Source organism: Phaethon lepturus, unplaced genomic scaffold, assembly GCF_000687285.1.
Source record: "Phaethon lepturus isolate BGI_N335 unplaced genomic scaffold, ASM68728v1 scaffold50126, whole genome shotgun sequence".
Classification (NCBI taxonomy): Eukaryota; Metazoa; Chordata; class Aves; order Phaethontiformes; family Phaethontidae; genus Phaethon; species Phaethon lepturus.
The window spans coordinates 1-23185 of record NW_010547865.1 but is presented as its reverse complement, the minus strand read 5'-3'; the positions used below and the strand labels follow the sequence as shown (position 1 = coordinate 23185).

At 39.7% G+C, this 23185-nt stretch overlaps 1 protein-coding gene across 1 annotated transcript; it reads right to left on the bottom strand.

Annotated features, from left to right (window-relative positions):
- Positions 1-860: 860 nt before the first annotated feature.
- TMC3 (transmembrane channel-like 3) lies at positions 861-23182 on the bottom strand (the record flags this gene model as incomplete). The annotated part of the gene is given in 24 exon segments (XM_010289763.1): positions 861-1698; positions 2454-2751; positions 3570-3606; positions 3608-3636; positions 3882-3924; positions 4121-4199; positions 5557-5682; positions 6197-6307; positions 7128-7256; positions 7505-7572; positions 8252-8380; positions 9988-10227; positions 10730-10808; positions 10966-11075; positions 11867-12014; positions 12186-12229; positions 13140-13287; positions 15076-15218; positions 15311-15409; positions 16427-16533; positions 17238-17319; positions 20272-20347; positions 21698-21841; positions 23145-23182. Coding segments are annotated over 24 exon segments (3345 nt in total), but the record flags the coding sequence as incomplete, so codon positions are not given.
- Positions 23183-23185: the final 3 nt, after the last annotated feature.

The following is a 23185-nucleotide window of genomic DNA, read 5'->3' as shown; positions in this document are numbered from 1 at the left end:
GGCTTGGCGGAACCCGCTGGAAGGGGAGGGCGCGGTTCTGGCTAAAGGCCAGCGGTTCTTCTGTCCTGGTGTAATCCAGTAACATGAAACAAAAAAGCAATCTCCAGCATCTAAAGGAGGAGTAAAATTGCAGCGGTGTGCAAAAAAACAGAGTAGAATTAAATTAGGAGTAATGAAGCAAGTTTTTTAAAGACCACGGATAGACAGTTTTCCACAATGAAGCTTATGAGGCTGGGCTGGAGACTCTACCAGAAAATTAGCAGAAGATTGAGGATTTCATCTGGAAAACTGGCATGCATTGCTATAACCAAATAACTCCATTGCCCATACAGTACACTCCAAAGAAACTTGCTATTCTCTTTATTTAACCTATTGCCGATTTGTTCAAGCTACCCCATATTCAAACTAGGCACAGTCAAGATACCATAAATTGTACTGTAGGTAGCAACTCTATCTGTAGGAAGCTGATACCTGCTGAATTTATCCAGAGGAAGCATTTTTAGCTGTGACAGTGTCAGAGAGCCTCATCTGACATCTGTTTGTACTGGTTTAATTACAGTGCCCCAAGTACATAGCTTTTGATTTTCCAGTAGGTAGGGTTTTTGGTTTTTAACAGCACCACAGTAAGTAATTAATTGGAATAATTGTCTCTTCCAAATTTTGCAACTCATCAATTGTGATATTAAAGCAAGGTACAGTTACCAATAAAGCACAAGGCTAACTATGCTTTTCCTACCTCTAGTGGCTGCATATGCTGTTGTTGCAAAGACTATTTCGTAGTTATTCTGATAGACCTCAAACAGCAAGTACAACAAATGCACAAACACCTGTTCAAAACACAGAAAGGTTGGGGTACTTTCTCAGACATTTGAGCATACCAGTTCATTAGGCTCAGACATATTTAGATCAACACTGTTTTTTGATTTCTTTTTGGTGAGTTTTGTCCCAGGTTTCGGATACTTTTCCTTGCTATGAATGACCTGGATATACTGGTCATTGCTGCTGTTCTGCGGATCACTGCTGGATTCAATGGAAATGGAATCAGATTCTGTGAGAGATTGCTCCAGCTTTTGCTTTGATTTTGGTTTCACACGTGGCTCAGGATAGTTCAGGTGTACTTTCTTGTAAGCATATGGAGGCCTGTCCAGGTCTAGCTCAAAACCATCATCCCAGGATTTGTAATGCACTCTGGCTAGATCCTTGCTCATAAGAATGTGGCCATCGGCACGTTCCCCAATGTAAAATCGTGGTGCTGGGCGAAGATCAGACAGTGAGCGAGGGCGATGGGATCTGTTCATGAATTCTCTCCCAAGTTCCTCTTCATCCTCGTTTTCACTGGGATGAGGGGAATACATCTGGTGTGGTGTTCGAACCACGTATCTTCTGACATTGCGTGGATACAACTCAATAATGTCTCCCGGTTCATCCTTCCTGAAGTGCCTTTGGAGTCGGGAGGTAGAACGGAGCAACTTTTTGCGGGACTCCTTTTCATTTACAAGAAAGTACCTGGTAGCATATGGTCTACGTCCCACAAAAACAGGAGCCCCTGCCCCAAGGGCATCCGGATTTACCTGCCGAATGCCTTTTCTGAAGAGAGGCTCAGAATGAACATCTTCCGTGTGCTTTTTGAAAGTCACTGGTGTGTAGGGCTTTGCTTTACAGAGCTCGCTTGTACTCCCATGCACAACACTTGGGTACCTTTAGGAAGGGGAAAAAAAGGAAGGCAATATTGAGATACACACTCATCTATCAATCTAGTTAATACATATAAAAAATTCATTGCTCTGGAAGTCACAAGCTAGATTGTAAGGGTGGAGATTATGGAATCTCTGTTATTCCAAATTTTTAGGAATAGTTAGAGAAATGTACCCTAGAAATCAGGAGATAAATTCGTTCCTCCTTTGGAAGAGGCAGCAGACAACTGACCTCAGGTTATGTTCCTGCTGTATTCTCTTTTTATTCTAGGAACAGTTCAAAAATGTTCTTTGTCTGATCACTTGAACAAAACCAGGTAGCTTAAAGCATCAGTCTGCTGTCTGAAGCAACACCTCCAAAACTGGTTGTCCTACAGCTTAGACCTGCGCAGGCATTCTGCACAGAGTTCCTTCGCTCTTACTGTGCTTGTCTTGTTCATGGAAACAGTATCCTGCACAAACTCTTTTAGTTATATGCCAGAGGGGGAAGCTTAGTATTTACGTTTGCTTGAGATGCGTCTAAACTCCATCAACTACATAATTTCAAAAGTTTTATAAACCCATCTCAATTAAGGAAAAGTTAAGGAGGTGGTGTCACCAGCAATCTGAATAGTACCCATGAATGAATCTGCTTTAAAAAAATTCCTCAGCTGTTTTACTGCTCCAGACAGTCTGAATACACAGCTATTTTGTAACTAAATACAGGTATGTCATGGAGGTGCTGGAATAAATGCCATTTCAAAACCAAAGCAGTCTTGCCTGTTTGTGATATGATCATTTATTGGTTTCTGTACGCTTGATACTGAGGGAGCTGGCGTTAAAGAGGTTGAAGTTGTAGGAGTTGTGTTGACAGGTCTTGCAACATCAGTTGAGGGCACAGTTTGAGGCACAGACTGGGAAATGGTTTGTATTCTGGTGCCTTTGCTCACAGGAGATTCAAAGTTCAAGACACTGCCGTTCTTTCGGGGAGTTGAGGACCGAACAGAAGACTCCTGGCTGATGATATCACTTTCTTGTTCTGGTCTCTTGTCATTCCCATCCAGATTTTGGATTCTGGCTAGAAAACAGAAATTATTACAGTAACTGTCCAGGTCTTTAAATTTAGAAGCTGCTGTGTAAATGCAGTGGCTCAAATTCACCCTTCAGTCAGGGGAGCCAATGCTAACAGAACCCCACTGTGTTCATAGAAGAGAAGCTGGTGTCACACTGGGAGACACAGTGATAAAGGGGTGGGTGGGCACACTACGCTCCACAGCAGACATAGTATTGACATAGAAAAAATATATATAGTACATAGCCATCGAAGAAACACTGCACATTGCCTTGTAGCAGTCCAAAATGGGCAACAAGCCAGTGACTCTCTCCAAGAGTCATGTTTTAGCTCACCATGTACACCACTTCCAATATGAAAGTGGCCAAATTCAGCAAACTGGCTCCAGTGACTGTGCTGGTCAGAGCCAAAAGTTGAATTTCAATTCTGTAATAAAGGAAATCCAACTAAGACACATACCTCATTGCCCTTAATAGTCACTCTTGATGACTATATTGCTATACATCAGGTATTTCACCATTTACGTGTCTGCTGGAGAGATATAAGGGGGTCACAGTAGCATTATGATCTAGCCATCAGGCTAGAAATTATGTCTTCTCTTTGGCTTGGCAAATTTTTACTTGTTCTTTTTACTGGGAGGTATTAGAAGGATGACATCCTCTCTGTGGTTTCTCATTGCTGAAGTCTGAGAAGTGGGAGGTACAGGTTCAAATTCCCTCAGGCACAGTAGACAATTAAGCCTGAAATCTTTTCATTGCTAATGAACTATTCAGCCTGCTCAGGTCAAAGAATAGGGGCCAGTCCCTTCCTCCTCTTCTGCCTACTAGACTCTGAATTTTATGCAAGGTCTGATAGGATTTGAATCATCAAAGATACCTCCCAGGTGCTGCCCTGCTGGTGGTAAAAGCAGGAAAATACCCAGTCTAAAGATCCCAGCAGAATTTAGGTATAAACTACACACCTTGTCTTTCAGTGCTGCCAAGATTAAGTCAAGCTGAGCTGAAAAGCCATCTAAAAGGAGGATTCTACAAGAAATAGTTTTAAAAATGTAGTTGAACTTCCCTACGTGTATATCAAAATGGTTTTGCATCCAAATACTCTATTAATAGTAGCATTTCAAAAGCTCACCAACTTACCTACTACCATCTGAACCACCTTTTTCTTATCTTCAGTTCTTTCCTAAAATACATTCAGAAGAATGAGCAGCAGTAAATTATTACGGATTAGTGTGTAAATCCACTGCTATGGAAGGATGAAAAATACAGGATTGGTTTTACATTGTGAAACACTGAAAGTGAGTTTAGAGATTCAATTAGGCTGGTACTGTACTGAGACCCACCAAATTGCATGTAAAAGTGCTTTGCGCTGTACTTACTGTTTGGATCTTCATTCTCAGTTGATTGTTGGTGAATTTTAATGATCTTGCAATACTTTGTAGGTAATAGATTAGCATGCTAGAAGTGAAAGAGGTGATTATGAGTCACTTCAAGCATTCTTGACAGCTTTTTTTTTGATGGGTTTATAGGTCAAAGTGATGTACATGTTCCGTTGCTGCTTTGTAGCATTTCCTTTATACCGTGATAATGGACCACAGATTCTTTCAAGCAAATGGACATGAAGGAAAGAAATGACACTGAAAACAGATTAAACAGCAGTTCTAATTGTGCCTGTAGTTTTTGTGGGTCTTCTTGTGAATGCAGCCCTGGGTGCATTTCTAGCTTTTTTTGGTTTGAATTCTGAACACGCTCAAAATGAAAATTTTGATAAATATTTTCTCGTCTTTTTTTCCCAGTCCAAGGTTATGGAACAGAGATACGAGAATTACAGCCGAGTTTGTGCACTCATACCAGTGTAATTTTGTTGACTGACTGGAATAACACCTTGTTTACACTGGCACAGCAGACATCAGATTTGGCCTGACATAATGGATTACACTGGCTTTCAGATGACATAAAGTCTTATAGCTAGACTTCATACCACAAACATTTACATATGTGCTTAGCTATCAGTTTGAAACAGTCAACAGATCTACTTAAATTTGTAAATATGTTCGTCTTTATGTGGCTGGGAAAAAGTTACAAATAGGAAGCATTGCTTCAGTGTTTTAGATTTGTCTGAAAAGCTCCCTGATGGGACAACTGCACTGGTCTGTGGTTTGCAGGGGAAAAAAAAAAAAGATACAAAGATATATGCAAGACAAATGATACTTCATAGAAGAAAAGTGAATTTCAAACAGCTCAAAGTAACTATTCATTCCCAGCTGTGAACAATTATTTAGAAACTAGAATAAGAAAGGACTTCCACTAGAAAGTCTGCAGCAAGTTATATTACATTAACACTTAAGAGCAGACCTTCATAATTAATTTATCTTGTCAGAAATCAGGATGACCGAGTAGCTTCTTTAAATGATAGACTGAGCCCTGTTCACAGGCATAAACTGAACTAAAGACCAGGAGGAAATGGAAAATTAATTTCTGAGGAGCTCTTCACAGGGAAGAAGGATCTTAAAACTTCCTGAAACCAACAGCACTGCAAGCCCTGACACAATATAGTGAACTTGTTCTAACACAGTATCCCAGAACAAGAAATTCCTTTTGAAAATGTGATGAGTCTTTTTAACACACTCTCAATTCCTGTCTGATCCATACACCATATATTCAATAAGGTCGTTTTTTTTTTTTTTTTCACATCTGCTTAATAAAATTACAATAACACAGTGTTTGTTCCTCAGTATAAACATTTGACTCTCCAGATATAAGACCAGTATTAATACAATCAATTTAACCTGCCTGTGAAAACCAAAGTACTTACAACAAAAGTAGCAGTGCAGGGAGGACAACCACAGGACTGCTGATGTAAGTAATCACTGTGTTGAACCATGTGGGAAAATCATTCTGAATCGTTTCAGAAACAATATCATATATTTTTTCTTGTCCGCTACAAGGAGGGGGGGAAAGGTGGTAAAATTAAGTTATAAGAAATACCAGGTACACCAATTCCGTAAGCAGTGTTGCACTGAATAAACAATGAGTTTTATCCAAAACTACTTTGGAACAGTACAGTGAAAGGGGAGGAGGGCAGGGAAGCAGCAACTTCGTTCATCATTTGCCTTTTAACAATTTTTCCAAAGCACAAAAGCATTTCCCAGGCTTGGAGGGTGTTCGAATTGAGACACAAGTTGGTGACATGTGCTAGATTGCTCGGTAGCACATTATATAAACATAAAATAACTGAACCATGTGTATAAAACAAAATGTTGAGCCTCACTCAGAACGTTGACATATTCGCCTAATTAAATCTTAAACTGGAAAACACTGGCAGCAGAAAAACATTGTTCTATCATTATTTTTTTTTTAATAATTGGTAATTTGGGTATTATTGAACCTGATGAATTTATTGTGAAAGGGTGAAATAAAATCTTAGCATTTTTCATTAGTCCATTATAACTTACCTGAAGGGACCACAGCTTAAAGATGGCTTATATCGGGCAATAGCAAAAATCGTTGGTAACATGCATAAAAACAACATGAACAGCAACATGGCCAAGTAGAAATTATTGGATCTGCAAGAAGGCATAACCATGTTTCAGATTATACTAATCAGAGAGAAAAACAGAGACAACATAAAAGGTGCAAGTCTGTAGCCACCTAACAAGTTCAAGATCTAAATTTCTGAAAGATCACAATCATCCTGCTATGATTAGAAAGTCTGACCAGAGCCAGTTTAAACAGACTCTTAATGATCAAAGTCCTATTTGCACTGCTGTCCAGATACCACTGCTGCAGCCAGAGAACAGCTTGTAGCACCCTTCTGTAAAAGCTGACCTTACTGCCCAGTTGTGTCGGGGGAGAAAAAGAACAGTGGCAGAAGTTGATTCATGTTCAAAACGTGTTAGAAATGAGTCTTAAGAATTAAAGATGCCCAAAATTACTTCCATTTTGAGTGAACAAGATCTACATCATGATAGAAGAAAAAAATGGGGGAAATCTGTTCTGTGGTGCAACAGACAAAAGCAGATACTTCATAGCTTTCACAGGAAGAAACATCAAGAAATAGGATTTGCAACACTTAACACATGTAGGTTATTGTGCTCCATCAGATTTGTATAGAAGTAAAGCATTTATGTTAGGCCAGATACATTGGTCTAGGAATATTCCCTGACATATTTTTCAGTTCTTGCATATCGTTAACTACCCCGCTTTACAAACCTGGTTTCTCAGTAACGATGTTTTTTCGCAGACCTTTGCTATCAGTATTACTGTCAAATTTGATTGTCAACTTTCAGAGCTAGAATCTCTTATCATTTTATTCCTATGCACAGAAGACCTTTCCATTGTCTGCATTTGATTTATTCTCTATCTTTTGTTCTTATTTTGACTAACCGAGATGCTCTGAAAACCTGCTGATGTGGTACATTACACGTTAACACAGCCCAGCTCCTCAGGTACATGAGTCCAATCAACTTGAGAACATTGAATGCTGGTAAGCAAGGTGAAAAGAAAGCTCCCATCCTGGAAAAATAGTATCATGTCAGTGCTCAGTGTTGCTAGAAGCAATTTTAAGAGCAGCAGGACATATGAAAAAAACAGGTAAACATATGAAAAAAGCAGCTCACTATCAACAGACAATCTCATATTGTAATGAAGTATAGAAGATTGCATTACCAATATCCTACTTGAATAGGTTTCATTGGAAATAATCAGATTGACTTAATAGTCAGCCAACAAAGGACAAGAAAAATCGCTTGTGGACTACATACCAGATCATTCCTTGGTTGTAGACCAAATGCAATACGTTCTCTGCAATTTTGAATTCTCCATATTCTGGCTACAAGAAGAAGAGTAGGATGAATACCTTGCCTTAATCTTTTTTTCAGATCATTCATTAGAAGCATTTGACCAAATCAGTTTGCAGCCAGCACATAGCCTGAAACGTTCAGATCAAATACCAACTTTCGTCAGGCAGTTGGAGCACAGAAAAACCTACTCTGCAGCAGGGACTTAAATAAACTAAATTCCTCTCTAATTTACTTCACATCTTTAGTTAAGGACAAAGGGACAAAGACCAGTCCTCAGCCTTTCGTGCTGCCAACAGCTTCTTGCTAACCAAATATTAGTTACCATAATGTTCTTAAAGGTCTGTATGCTTTTGGTAATTGTTTCTTTGACTGCTGTCTACACTATGGACAGATGCTACAGCTACAGAAGAGAGGATGTGGGGAGCAACTCCATGCCCACATCTCATCTTTGACTCTGGGACTGTCTCCGTGATCTCATTTTGGGAAAGACAAAGATTTTTGTGCCATGGCCATGAGAGTAGGCTTTAGGAAAACATCCAGTCTCAGCATTTACCCTGTGCACATAAACTCAGTGTGAGCTGTGCCTTTATGGATGTGTGCTAACAATAAATTATTTATCTGTTGAAAGGCTTTAAGGACATTCAGTACTAAGGGGTGGAGCCTACTCAACTTCAGCATCTTAGTTTGATAAATAAAGACTGTACTTACAAACTTGCTTTCTAGATCCCAGCACCAGCAATCACTTAAATATCGGACACACAGTCCACGGAAAAAATCAATTAGCAGGATGCTTGCAACTGTGAAAATCATGTCGATAATTGAAAGCTTTAGCATCTCCTGAAATAGATATTGTTCACACATTCTGAGTCATTCTGGAAGCAAATGGACTGCATCTGGCTCTTTTACATTTGTACGTCTATTTTGACTCAAGCTTAGTATCCTGATAAAATATGATTTGAGTATATAAATTATTTCCTTTTAAGCTTTTCCTGTTTGACTTTTCCCTTACTTGTCTTTGTTCTAGCAAAGAGAACAAATATAATCAAGCTTCCAGTGCCTTCTATTGCTTGCAGGAAAACAACTCTGGTCACGATGGCTTCAAGCCGCCTTCTTAATGACTGTTCTGAAAATTTACCTAGATAAACTGAAACACATTGTACTGATTTTACACAATCCTTTATTACACTAACTGCTGTTCTTGCTAAGTGCTTCATAGTAAGAAATGCTTATTATTCATACAAAACTAGAACCCAACGACAGTAGGATCATCAAGCCATAAAACAGATCTGTTTAGTGCTTACAAATGAATGGCATTATCCTATATTTAATTGAACTTTAAAAACATACAATTAAATAGAACAGATTAAATTCCAAACATCTCTAGCCTTTTCTGTGGAAAAAAACAAATTAAAAAACCCCATGAACACAGATTCTATAAAACTGCCCAGTGCCGGTGCAATAGGGAGAGGCACATACAAGAATACTAAGTCAGGATAATAAACCTAGGAGGGGTCTTTTTCTCCAGACGATCAAACAAGACCTTTAATATTGCTGACTCTGGAACAAGTTGCTCAGCAAGCGAGAAGCACACTAAGCATTATTCTTAATCTAGTGGCGTAGACATAAGTGCAACACTGACAGAGACCAATGTACATTGGGATCAAATGACATCTTTTGAATTTTGTGTGGTTAAATTCCTCTCTGTATGTGTTATTGCCACTGCTAGTCACTCAAAATAAAGGCCACAAATAATCTACGCTTCACATGCAGGGAAGCAGAAAGTGACAATATTAAGTCTGTAGATTTTCTGCAGCTTAACTGTGGGAACATGCATACATGGCACTACCACCCAACTGGGTCCATTCTTATGAACTGACAGTATTTTGAAACCTTTTGTTGTTGTCCTCTTTCTCTCTGAAGAAGTGAAGAACCCTTGATTCTTGAGTGATTTAGTTGAGGCAGAATGAATAGAGGCTTCAGAGATACTGTACAAATGCCGAAGGGCACAATCTCATGCTTGGCTCGGGTCTGCATCCCACCTATTCAGGCAGCACTCTGAATCTGCACAGGGTGCAGGTTACTGCTTATACGTTTTATAGTCATGTTTCTCTGTATGAGTTTAATAGGATGTATCCTATTAAAACAGGATCTGTATCACGCATCTGTAGACATCTGCCTGTGCAGAGCTGAAGACAGAGACCGATGCCTGGCAAAAGAACATTTGTACAACGCTAAACACGTTGTAGATACTGAATAAAAACCAAAGCTTGTGTCTGTGGTCACATCACTTTGCATAGTCTTTACTGTTCCTACACAATCCTTAACTAAATTCTGGACTTTATACGAAGAAAAGCTCTAAAATTGAACACAGCACAACATGATCTTAATTTTTTGTCAAATGTGGATTAGGAATAAGTTGATGACATAATAAAACAATTACGTACTTGACCAACATATGTCTCCCAGCACTGATCCTGTGGGTTCTGGGTGTTAAAGGAAACAGTTTTGTTAACCAGCGAGTCAGAGACTGTCAAGCCTTGAGCGTGAGACTCTTCCAATGCGACAATGATGTTTCTCTTAATTTGTACATCAGGAATACTTGTAGATAAGTTGTCTTCTTTAGGAAGAGTTTTGGTTGCTAAGAAAGTGGTAGAGTTGCTTGCATTGCTGTTAATGTCAGAGTCCTGAAATAATAAATGTCCCAAAAGCTACTTTTTCAACTGTACATGCACGCAGATGACTGTACCTTCTACAATGTACACACGTAGAGGCATTTCTTCATGTATTTTCAAGCAGCAGTTAAGGTGACTGTTAAGTAGCTGTCAATGTACAGATGCAGATGAAACTCTTAAGGACAGTACTGAAAGCTTATTTTAGGTAGCTGGAAATATTTGGCATAAAGTGATGGCTTTTTTCTTTTAGTTAGTTAAACAATGCACAGAAATCTATTTAATGTGCAAATAAATCAACTAGCAATCAACTGGATCCAGTTATCCTAAAAAAGTACAAGTACTTGTAAATGAACATTACAAACTAAACTTAACTTTACAATCCTATCAAACTGTAATATGTTTTAATCCATTTCAAACAAACTTTCATCTGACTTCCATCTCAATCACAATAAATGGAACTCCCTTTAGAAAGTCTACTAGCTTTACACATCAGAAAACATCAAGTTAAACTTACGGTGACACTCATACTATCCACTTTATCCAGGAGAGCAATGATTAAACTGTAGAGGTTTCCCAGGTATAGAACAAGAACCCTGAAAACAAGAAGAAGATATGGGTTATCGGCATTGTTATCCCATTGACTTCTCGTACATTCTGCGGTTTGGCTGCATGAAAACATGTGGCAAGAACATGTCTCTCCTCTTCCTCCCTTTCTCCCCACATATGTTCTGCACTGCGTAATGCCTGTACCTGGCAAGCTGGAAGCGAAGAGTGGTCCTTGGGTGATACATCTCCAGAGCTGCCACAAGTTCAAAAGCAGAGGGTGCAATCATTGTAATCAGTGACACAACTACGCTTACCTACAGAACAGAAAGATGCAGCATTTTTGTAGCTTTGCGTGTAGATCTTTCTGTAGTACCGTGACCGCTGACGGAAACAGTGCTGATGCACATGCTTTGGTGATTGCTTCTCTTGGAGAAGATGCTTTAAAAAGTTATTATTGATATTAGTAATAACAGTAGTTGTGATCCAAAATTATAGATCTGGAATACCACTCAGGAATCTTCACTCCAAACATCCTAGCTTTAAAGTTACTACTTTACTAATTAAAATAAAAACTTAACATGTGGGAAATACGAAGCCAACATCTTCCTCTGAAATGGATGAGTAGCTTCTCCGTATCTACTCACCTCCTACTCTCAGTATCCACTCATTTCTCTGAGTGGAAATATTCACAGAACATTCAGTATCCCCCAGCTGAAGACAATAGCTATTGTCAAAGCTGATTCCTTTCTAGTCTGTTGGCCCGGTTCTCTCAGCTTAATCATAGGTGCAAAAGCAGATCTGTAAGTGACGGCAGAGCTTATGCTTTGTCCTCATGAAATAGGGGCCAGGTAGGACCGCAGTCTCTGTGAGGCGAGGACCTGCAGCATCCCTCCGCCCACCTCAGCTCTGCTAACTCCTTGCTGCAGAGCCGAGGCAGCAAGTGTGCTAAGAGAGATCCCAGTAACGGCCACTCTGCCCTTTCATTCCTCCTTTCTCCTGGCTAATCTCTCGCAATTTACACCTCAGTGCACACTATTGCGACAGAAAGCCCTGAGACAATAATCCTACTTCTAACACAGAGGCGAGTGACAGAAAGACAGCGTACCTCATTTTTTTCCCAAAGAGTCAATTCCTTTTTGGTGCGCTCTAACCTTTGGGATCGATCCACGACAAAGTATATGATGTAAATACTACCAGCGAGCGAGAGGAGCACAAGGATGTTTGCAATAATTCTTAAGCTTATGGTTACTGCCCTGGCGGGGGAAAAAAAGAAAAAAAAGAGACGCAGCCAATACAGTAGGTTGTCTTATGACACCAGGAGGTCTTTTCTAACATGTTTTTTAGAAGTACGAGATAAGCAGATTAGCATTGCTATCCGCATTGAAACAGTGCTTTGAAAAGTATCTCTGGTCTTATATACATACAAGTTTTTGCTTTTCTTCTTTTCCTGCTCTTCCAATATAGCTTCCTTGAAAGAAACACAGCATTATCATTTTAATAGTGTTCAGCAAAAATAATGCACATATCTTTCACAGAAGGTATCAAGTATACTAATAAAAAACTTCACATCCTAGAAGTGCAAGTAGTTAAATATCGCTCTGTCCTGCATAGCGTTTTAGGAGTGATAAGTGAGCTTAAATAGCGAAGGAGATTTCTGAGAAACAAATGCAGAGTAATCAAATACTTGAGCACTTTCAGTCATGCGTGTTCAGTGGGGTACAACCAGAGGTTTACACTACCAGATCTTTTTGCAGGACGTGACTATAGAATCCATGTATCAGTAATGTAATACACGGAACTGTCAAAAATTATCCTCAGTCATCAAAATAACTAAATATCATAGCCTAGTAATTTATCCTTGATGCAATTTGAAGTAATTTTGTTCAACGACTTAATGAGAATAAACCAAAGTTGGGAAATAAATAACTTTGGATGAAAACCACATCTGTTCTTAAATTCTAAATGGAAAACATCTGTATTTAAAGCAATTTTGAGAGAGCTGTAAGATGTGCCTGGACCATTTTTCATGGAGAGATGAAATAAATGAGTATTTTCACATTGTTAACATGAATTTGATTCTATTACTCAATGAAATTGCATCACAAGCAAATTTGTTTCTAGTTGTCTATCTTCTTGTCGCACATACAGTGGCATTAAACAAAGCTCTTCTGAAGAAGAGCGCAATGGCCTTGCTGGGACACAACGACAGCATCAGCAAGCATGACACGACTGCAATACCAGCCCTCCCCTAGGCAAACAGATCTGTAAATGAATACCCAAAAACAATCGGAAATGCAAGGGAATGAGAGGAAAGACATATATAACTTACAGATTAACAAACAAATCAATTCTAAATAATTTGAAGGTCAGTTGCTCACCCTAATGCTATTAACTATGGCGGCAGCTTTGCTCTCTGCAGCCTCGGGGTTTCCTATTAAATAGTCCCAAGCACAGAACAGTCTCCAACAGAAAGTGTAATTTTCATCAGAGGCACTTGCTAAACTCATTCTTGAGTTCTTTGCCATTCTGTAAAAAAAATAACAAATACTCAATGTTGTTAATGTGTGAAGATGAGTGTGAAGGAAATCACTAGTTTGGTTCATAGTCTTCAGATGTCTACTCCTTCAGAGCTACCAAAACTTTGTGGCAATTAGGGTCATTGTTAGCAGCTTTCTGAAGACAATAAAACGGTTCAGAGCATGAGCTTCACTTTTGTTCTAGTGCAGAAGTGACTCACTTCTGAAGTGAAGGGCACTGTTCTATTTACATTCTTTATAGCTGAACAAATAAAGCAAATAAATCTCACTAGAGCTGTGGACTTAAACATATTTCAGTTTTACGATCCCCAGGTAGGATCCAGCTAGAAGATACTATCACTAAGATCACTATTACTGTGATTACAAGCAAGTTTGGCAAAACTAGTGATCGTGCACAAGATCTGTTTGTTTTCTGTATTGTTTTCACTCTCAAAATATATGTTACTGTCAAACAGAAACTCAGTCCTATTCTACAGACCTTGGGACACAGAAAAAAACCCCCACCTAATCATCTCAGATAGGCAAGATGGCAGAACATTGCAAAGTGTAAGAAACGACATGAAAATTAATAGCTTATGAACGAAAGGGCATCCAAAAGGACAACGTTAGAACAGGAGCTGTAAGCAGCTAAGCAAAGAGTCAGTGGGCTGAGACAGAAGGAGAAGAGCTAATCATATCCAGAAACTGCAGATGTGTAGATCAGCGTCAAAAACATCCGTGACCCTTGGCACAAACCAGCAGGTAGAATAAAAATAAATGAAAAGGGAAGGTTCGGCTTCAAAACTGAGAGTTATTACAGGCAGCGCTAAAAATGTCCCTGGACTGCACTGTGCTGCATAAATAGGTAACCAGAAGGGAAGGGAAGGCAAGTCAGGAGAGGATAGAGTGACCTTGCCCCTCTCCAAGCATTGCACATTCCTAGATTTATGGTCAGTGCTAGCAGTCTTGTGCTCTCTGCTAAGAGCCCACTCCCGGCCCTTCAACGGCAAAGGAATTAAGCTCACATTCGAACGGGATGCCTCGTATTGTCTGAAACAATGCAAATGCTATTACCTCTAGGATGGAATTTTTATATTTGTATTTCAATAGATGGGAATAATAATGTTGAAAGCATTATACTTAAAATATACATTTCTGTCATAGCAATATTTATACCAAAAAAGACGACGACAGAAAGAACTTCCATGAGTGTTGGACCTTACACTATACAAACACAAAGAACACAGATCATCTTCTGTGCTGCCCCTCCTTTTATAAACTGGGAAACTGAAAATGAAAAGAGAGCAAAGATGAATGATAGCCAGATAAAGAGCAAGATAGAATTAAACTCAGTCTGCCTCACTGATATTAGCAGACTTGAACAGATTAATGAAAGGAGGTTGTAGTGAGGTGGGCATTGGTCTCTTCTCCCAAGTAACTAGCGATACGATGAGAGGAAATGGCCTCAAGTTGCGGCAGGGGAGGTTTAGATTGGATATTAGGAAAAATTTCTTTACCGAAAGAGTGGCCAAACATTGGAACAGGCTGCCCAGGGAGGTGGTGGAGTCACCATCACTGGAAGCATTCAAAAAATGTGTGGAAGTGGCACTTCGGGACATGGTTTAGTGGGCTTGGTGGTGTTGGGTTGGACTTGATGATCTTAAGGGTCTTTTCCAACCTTAATGATTCTATGATAATAGAACTATGCAGAATAAATACAGAGGAAATGGGATAAATACACCATTAATAATTGCCTGAACACACAAGCTTATGAACAGCAATAAATGGGAAATCTTACTTCTTTAAGAGAATGATGAAGCTGTAAGCAAACACTGCCATTCCAACAAGGAAGTAGGCAAGAGGCAGCCGATATCCAGCTTTTCCAATCTTCCTGTCACGACCGTAGTAGCCATAAAACAAAACAGAGTACTGGAGGTAGCCCTGCAAAGACCAGAGGCTTTAAGTAAGAGCAGTAACTAACGGTTACAACAGAACAGCAATAGTGACACAGTAAAGAATGGTTTTAGTCTTGCCCCTAGTGACCAGATGGTGTCCAGGTCTTGAGCAGATGCAATATGCTCCTTGGGAATGGTCTTGCTGACCGTGCTGCCGAACGGTGCTCCGGCCAGTAGCTGGGAAAGAGAGAGAAGGTCTCGGAAGCTGTGCGAGCCCGGCTGACCCAGGGCTGCACAGCAGAACCCACCAAGAGCTGCCCGCACGGATGATACTACCAGGATAAAAGTGAGTTTTGGGTCGTTCCTCGTCCTAAACTAGAAACTCCATGAGAAATCCTGCCTTCCTTTTCCACTAAACCAGATGCTATCTGTGCTCTACCTCTGAGGAAATGTAGTGCTCTGTAGACATCTTCAAAATTACTAAGAAATTACAAGAGAGATCAACTGAAACCACTAACAAAATAGCTTTGAAAGCTATATTTATTTTAATTTAAGCATTTTTATATTAAATATGACATTTGATCTCAAAACGCTATTTCAAGATTAAATCTACTTCTCCTTAAAGAAGTAAAAAATGCAAGTGAACGCCTTTTTTATTTCAGTTTACTTTTTTATCTTGGGGGTACTTACTATTTTTTTAGTTCAGTCAATGAGAATAAAAATCAGATATTCCATGTTTTCTGACAATGTTATGAAAGCACAGATTAGGTGAGGCAGAATAACATTTATGAGTAATTTAACAAAGTTAACAAATAGCCATACTTGCACACAAGGACTAAACAAAGTTTGGCTGTTCAGAACTTCCAGAAAATTATTTCTAACAGACAATAATCCAGAGCCTGGAGAGGGATGTGATTTTTTTCTGCGTGTAAATGACACTAACAGGACTTGAGCTTACTCAACAGCAACTACAGCTTTTAGGATTTGGTTCTCCATTTTAGTAATCGGATACAAACATATTCTGTAAAAGCATTAGTATTGTGTTGACAAAATATAATTTCTAACACTAATAGGAAAAAATCTCTTATCCTTCAGCAGAAAGAAACCTCTTAATAATGGAACTTATTTTAAATAATTCATTTTAAATTGCACATTTCAAATTGATGTATGCCTTTAAGTGTGGCCTTTGTTTAATTCAGAAAGGAAAGTGCAACCATAAGCATTTTTCTGTAAATATTAACAACATGTTCTTACCTCTGGTAAGACTACAAATGCTCCTGTCATTATGGTAAGTACAATATTGATTCCAAATAGCCATCTCAAGAAGATGAAGTAAGAGGCAACTCCAGACCCAAAATGACCTTAAACCACAGAAAATAGTTATCAGAGCTACATAGTATATAAAAGCTCATATCATTTATTCATGAGGTATTACTTAAATAATAAACCAAAAGAAAACCTTTCTTATTCACACAGGCCATACAGCAAAGTAGAGAAAATGTTAACATGTCATGAGGAAAATATAATTCCAACAGAAACTCTGTTGGGGAAGCCTCACGATTACAACCAGCATTTACGCAAGAAGCTGCTATGCGGGCTGACATCACGCATCCATTTTCCTTTACCACTGAAGGACAGCGATAGGACCCAACTGCTGATGTATGTTAAGGGCTGCTTTAATTCCATTCAAAGACTCAAGAGCTGGTGATGCAGGTTACAACCACACTTAACCCTGGGCAGACCTGGGGATGTTGTCCCAAGGATGCTGCCCCATAGGCTGTGATAAACTATAACCAAATCTTGCTGCATTTTCAGAACCACAACGGGACAAATTTGACTTTTCTAACCATAAATGAGAACTGTGCAGAGTCTAATGCACCAAGAAAAGAAGAAAAGTCTAATGCACCGAGAAAAGACGAAAAAGCAAAGTTTTAAATGAAAACGTCACTGCTGAAAGTCTCCATTTAACTGTTTCTCCCAAATACTATTTAATTCAGTAAAACCCCAAGACCCAACATTTTAGCAAGTGCTTTACTGTTCAATACCATTAAATCTTTATACTTACTCTCGATTTTCTTTATTCTCATTTCCCAAGGAATAAAGATTACCACAAAATTATATGCAAGCCGAATAAACTTCCTCCAAAGCTGAGCAAAAAAGCAGAGAAATGAGAAATGTGACACTTCTGTATGTAAAAAAACCCCAAACAAACCAGTGTTTTGCTCACATCTCTTTCACCTTGTATCACAAGAAATCTTACAAGCATTAATTACTAAGATCTTAGAGCACGCCTGTGGGTAAAGCAAGCCACAGTGGGTTTTAGAAACGCACAAAAGGTGGGGGGCACAGGAGTCCTTGACTTCACCAGCCAAACGCCAACATAAATGAGACAGAGCTCCCTTTATGACCGAGGGTACAGTCAGGAGCCACCGATCTCCACCTTTTGCGCACGAGGACCACGAGGAACCGACAGAAGGAAGCCAACGGGCGCCATTCCGTCACCTTCGCCGTGGTCGGGGGCTGCCGAGAGGTCGGGGCAGGCGCCGCGGCAGCAGAGCCCATCCGGGCTGCGTGTTGCTGGGACGCTCAGCCGCTGTGCGACTTACAACGGATTCCCGCTGCGCTACGCAGAAATGGGATTTCTAGGCTAAACAAATGAACACGCAACTAAAGCGAAAAATTTGAGACGCGAGTCGCCAGTTTTTCTTAGAGGAAAAATAAGCTTTCGTATTCAACAGCAACAAATTCAACTACTATATTCTCATCTCTGTGTATTACAACCGGCACCTGCAGAAAACGTGTAGTTATATTTTGTAGAGTCTTTATTTAATCTCCTTTTTTTGCGTGGTCGAAGGAAAGCACCTTCCTGCACACAACGGGGTGTGCATATGCAGGTGGGAGAAGAAACAAAATCTGCATGTGCAAAATTGAGTGCAGTTTTTCGTTTGTTCAATTAGAGATATAACTTCACAGTATCAACAGAAAAATAATGTTTGTATATCATTCATTATAAAGTATTTTTAGTATAGCTAGACATTAAACCTCCTCTGTATTTTAGTCAGCAGCATTATCATTATTATATCATGTAATCTAATCTCCTAAAACTAAAGAGAAATAAATAACATTTTAATTACTGAGTATATCATCAATCACGTTGGCCAAAGTTAATTAATTTTTATGGTGGTATGGGTATTTTATTGCACAAACAGCAAGTGTTTTAATTAAACAAAGAGACTGGAGATGCTGTGAATTGCATGGGAATTGCTGGGATTGCTACTTTCATTTGAAAACAGGGTTCACAAGGCTCAAAAAGGAATCGAGCAGCTTGTGCCAGTTGTACTGCAGATTTATAAAGTAGACAAAGCTGTCCATGGGGGAGTAGTATTTGTTAAAATTATAGTTAGATATGCATCACCTCTTTTTCTGCCTCCTTGCGTACCTGAACAGATAATTTATACTCTTAGAATTCAGAGTATAGGCATCTAGCATTAATTGCAAATGTAAAAAAAATACAATGCAAATATAAAATAATTGAACTGAAAAGGAAAAATGCTTTCTGTGTCAAAACAGTAAAAGGTATTTTAACCTCAATTTTCTTAAATAATAGCATGAATGGATTGTCCAATTACAAACAGTTTGTATTTTGCCAATTTTAAAAACTTGCTTAAAAGCTTATACACTTACAGCTGTGTTTTGTTCTTAGCCCCTGTTCAACCATCGAGTTCTTAATTTTGATGTAGTGCTTGTTTTGCTGTGCTACAATTTTTGTCTCCTTGGTCACCAAGCTATTTTCTGAGAAAATACATGAAAACGAAGGCCTTCCAGTTAGTAAAAAAATGCAACTCATTCCGTTGCATTTGCTGAGTTTATCCCTGATGTAAAGGCTATATTCCCTAATTTGTGCTAGGAAAAAAGAATACAGTTCCCCTAAAGATAATGAGTGGTACTAACTAGCTGTTGAATTATATCCCTGTGCTGAATGTTTCCAAGGAAATACACACAATAAAGGCAGTTCGATTAGAGAGAAACTTTTAATCATTGTGAACTCCAAGATGAAAGCCTTGATTTTGTTATAGGAAGGGGAATATGAACAAGTAACGAGCCCAATCTCTGATTTACTGACATGTGTTACAGACACTTAGTGCTTAATTCTCTTTCTAGGTAACATTCTAATTCCACTCAAGTCAAAGGCAAAAAACAGTATTTATTTTAACAGCATCCTACTTCCACTGCAATTTGCCACACAAAGGCAGAACAAGGAAAAATTGCTCTTTCCTACCTTGGAAAGTAGTACTTTTAACCTTTGCTGTGGGCCAGCATAAGAGAGCAACGCATACGTATGCTGCCTTTCGCTTGTTCATGTGAATAAAATGCATGGTGTTCTATTTTACTGTTACAACTCTGCCTTTTTGAATTAAGATAAGTTACTCGTTAAACGTCTGCTCATTACGATGACAAAAATATTCGTGACTGCTTAGGTGACTAAAGATCTCTTCTCTGTTAGTTGCATATTAGGGACAATTTCCTACCTGTTCTTAATTTCCAGCAACATGTTCTTAATTTCCAGCAACTAGGGCCAAGGTCTATTTTCAGTGGTGTAAAAATAATTTGAATCTAATCTTAGAAAAATCTATGAGTATTAGGCAAGCAAAAACCTTGTTTAACAGTGTATTTACCATAAGCTGTTGTAGGGTTGTCTTCCAAACTAAAAGCTCGACACATTTTTCATACTAAACTATTGAACTGTGGCCCCAGAGCCTGGTGAAATCGCTCTTCGGAGAATACTGACATCATGTTGTTGGTATCCCATTCCTGTCGCCCCCTCTAGCAGGCATCAATATTTGTAGATTATTTGAGAAGGAAGCTTATACTGCATTAATAGAGAGACGTTCATCCCTCAACACATCAAATTAGTCTGCAAAAATGTAATTACTAAATTCACAATAGAAAAAAAAGAAGCTTTTAACTGCTTTTTCCTCCCTCTACAGAGTTCCTGAGTTGGAGATCAGGACTGCACAGCAAGTGTGCTCCTGTGAATGAAAACTGCAGATGACCATTGGTATAGAAAAGAGCTGTAATTTAAGAAAAAGCAGCCGTACCTCTGCCCCAGCGGCTTGGTAACCTCTTGTTCTCGTGAGCCTCCCTTCGTACTTCAGCACGATCTCCTTCGCCTGCCTGCAGAAGGAGGTGGCAGTTTGTTTTACATCGATCCCATTACTCGGAGCCCCTTATTCTGCACAAGCAGCAACTAGCAAAGGTGTCAAATGCTCTGAAATACAATTGTGGACTGTCTCACCATAAAATCCTTAACCGGGCAAAGCTTTTTTCTTTTCCTGTTGAGGTTTGCACTGACACTTTAAAACCACTGAGAATTTTGTCTGAGTTTTCAGCATTCAGAAGTTTGACTGCAGGTAGAGTTTTCTATTCCTCTAATTTTTTTCTCTGTCCTTTTGATTCAAAGTCTTTCTTTTAAAATGGCACAACCTAAATGAGTGAACTGAAAGGATCCCCATCACAGTCTGGTTAAGCTGATGTGGATACTAACACCTCTTCTGCAAATATGGTGTGGCGTGCTTGTTAAGATGCGAAGAGGTGCAGGTTCATCTGGTCCTGCTTCTGGTCATACGCAGTCTTTGACCGCAGCAGAAGGTGGATGGGGACCACCAACATCTCATCAGCAGGAGCAGGAAGGCAGCGACTCACAGACTCTGCGTAACAAAGAAAAATCTCTCTTTGCTTCGAAGATTGCACAAGGGCTCTGCTGCTGGTAGGGCTTCCTTATGACTAAAATGCCGTTCTGGCATCAGGCAGGGTTGTAAGAGAAAGATGCCAGAAGAAAAGGAAAAATAAAGCAAGCCTCAAACAGACCACCCCGTGAAAGACTTGACACAATTTAGGCAGCCAGTCCAGAGTGAGGCACTCACTCTTTCATGGTAAATTTAGAATTATTAATGTAATTGCAAACTTAATCTGTGAAACATGTTATTACTACACCGAAGATACTCTTTAAACCTACAAGTGTGCTGTATTTACTGCCATTTATGATACGTTACCTGGGGATTATGACCAGCTTCTGTTCTCATTCTATGCAATCATCACATGCAATTACCTTGAAAACTGTAAACTGTTTTCCCTTTTTGGGACAGAGTTAATTTTAATATTTTAATTTAGCTTAAAAAACATGTTACTGAGCGTTACCAACAGCCTTTCCTTGGACCAGTGAATAGCTGACACACTGTTGTAATAGTTAACAGCCAAAGCGTGGTTTCTTGCTCTCTCTCCTGTACAGTGACTGTCTAAAGGGAGCCAGAGGCACGCACAGGACACAGCTGCACCTGCAGACTTCCCACCCCGAGGCTGCTGCCTTCAGCCAGCTCTTGGATCTCATCAGAGCATCCTCACAGCGTGCTCTCCTAGCAGCTCTTAACCATTTCCATGCTCAGTCCCTTCCAGCTTACGCTGAAAAGCTTCTGAGGCGGGAGGTACAGTCAGCGAGCCTGAAAGCTTTCATGCAAACACCTTTACCTGAGCGCCCTCAGCTTCTGCCTCATCGGCCATGGCCGGCAGCGGATGTTGGACATGATCTCCTTCTGGTACTGGATATTCTGAAAGATCTGCTCTGGGTCATGGCTCTCAGCCTTTTCTTCACCGGTATCATCATCGGAGTTGCTGGCAGCCCAGCACACACCCCATGAGAAGAAAAACAAGACAAATTAGTCTCATTCAGATCCCCAGCAAACTGTTGTTTTGCACAGGATCCAACCCGTTACAGCAATGTACCAGCAGTGAGCCAGGTATAGGGAGCTAGGGAACATGCATGACCTTTTTGTTTTAAAGTTGATAAACAGTTCGGATGATTTCCTCATCTCCAGAATGTGCCTCTCTCCCTCCTCACCACTTCTGCTCAGTCATAAATTATCCCTGCTCCCCACCACGAATCCCAGTCTTTCCTCTCCAAGCATTTCCAACCACACAACTTGTACATCATGCTAGCAAGACACTCTGTGTATTTTTATGGAACGAAGTGCTGTCTAAACATTTCCAGCAAGAGCACTTAAGATTATTTATTCACCACATGGCACTGGCCTTTTATTTTGATTGTAATAATGATAAAATATTTTCTTGTTAGAATGGGGGCCACAGAGGCTTAGAAAGTGGTTGCTCCTCAGTCCCGTTCCCTGCCGAGGGGGTCAGGAGTATGGGACTCCAGAGCAGCAAGAATTACTTGTCCCCATAAAAAAAATTCACATGCTTTGTTGCAGATTTCTGTGGACGATTATCAAATCCTCTTTTCTGATGCTGTCACCACATTTGCTAAGCTACAGCTCTCTCTCAATTCCCTCTTTGAAGCAGGGTATTGTGTATGAAACCAGTAACATTCATTCTTGCTGACACTTATGTCTAAAAACCTGTGGCAACTGTTTCCCCTCAAATGAAACGACGAGATCTGAAGTACTGCAACAACCACCAGCTAGGAAGTTTTCTAACTGTAGTGCTACGTACTTGTTGGGAAAGTCTCTTGCAATTTTGCTGAGAAAGGAACACCTTTTAATCACTCAGAAATAAATCATAACCTAAACCATGTCGTGTAAGAACATTCAAAGGACATACTTCGTCAGACCACTGACCCATCGGTCCACAGTCCTGTCCTCTTGGTTACAGGAGACCTTCCAGGGAAACGTATAATACACAGGACAAATACAGAGAGATTTCTTACTCTGCTATACCCTGAACTCAGTGGAGTTACACTGTTCTATGTACAGTGTTTACATTGCAGTATGAAACATGACTTTTGTGAAAATTATAACAATAAAAAAGAAGGTTAAAATACATCCAAATATAGATGAAAGAGTGACTTTTCTCACATTCCTTTTCCTGTTACTACACTGTTTAAATGAAAGGAAAAACACCAGATCTCGCTTTTGTGCTAGAGAAGGCAGATCCGCGCTCCGGGCGAGCGGGGGTCTCTCACCTGTGGGGCGGCTCCCGGTAGCTGTAGATGCTGGCGGGCCG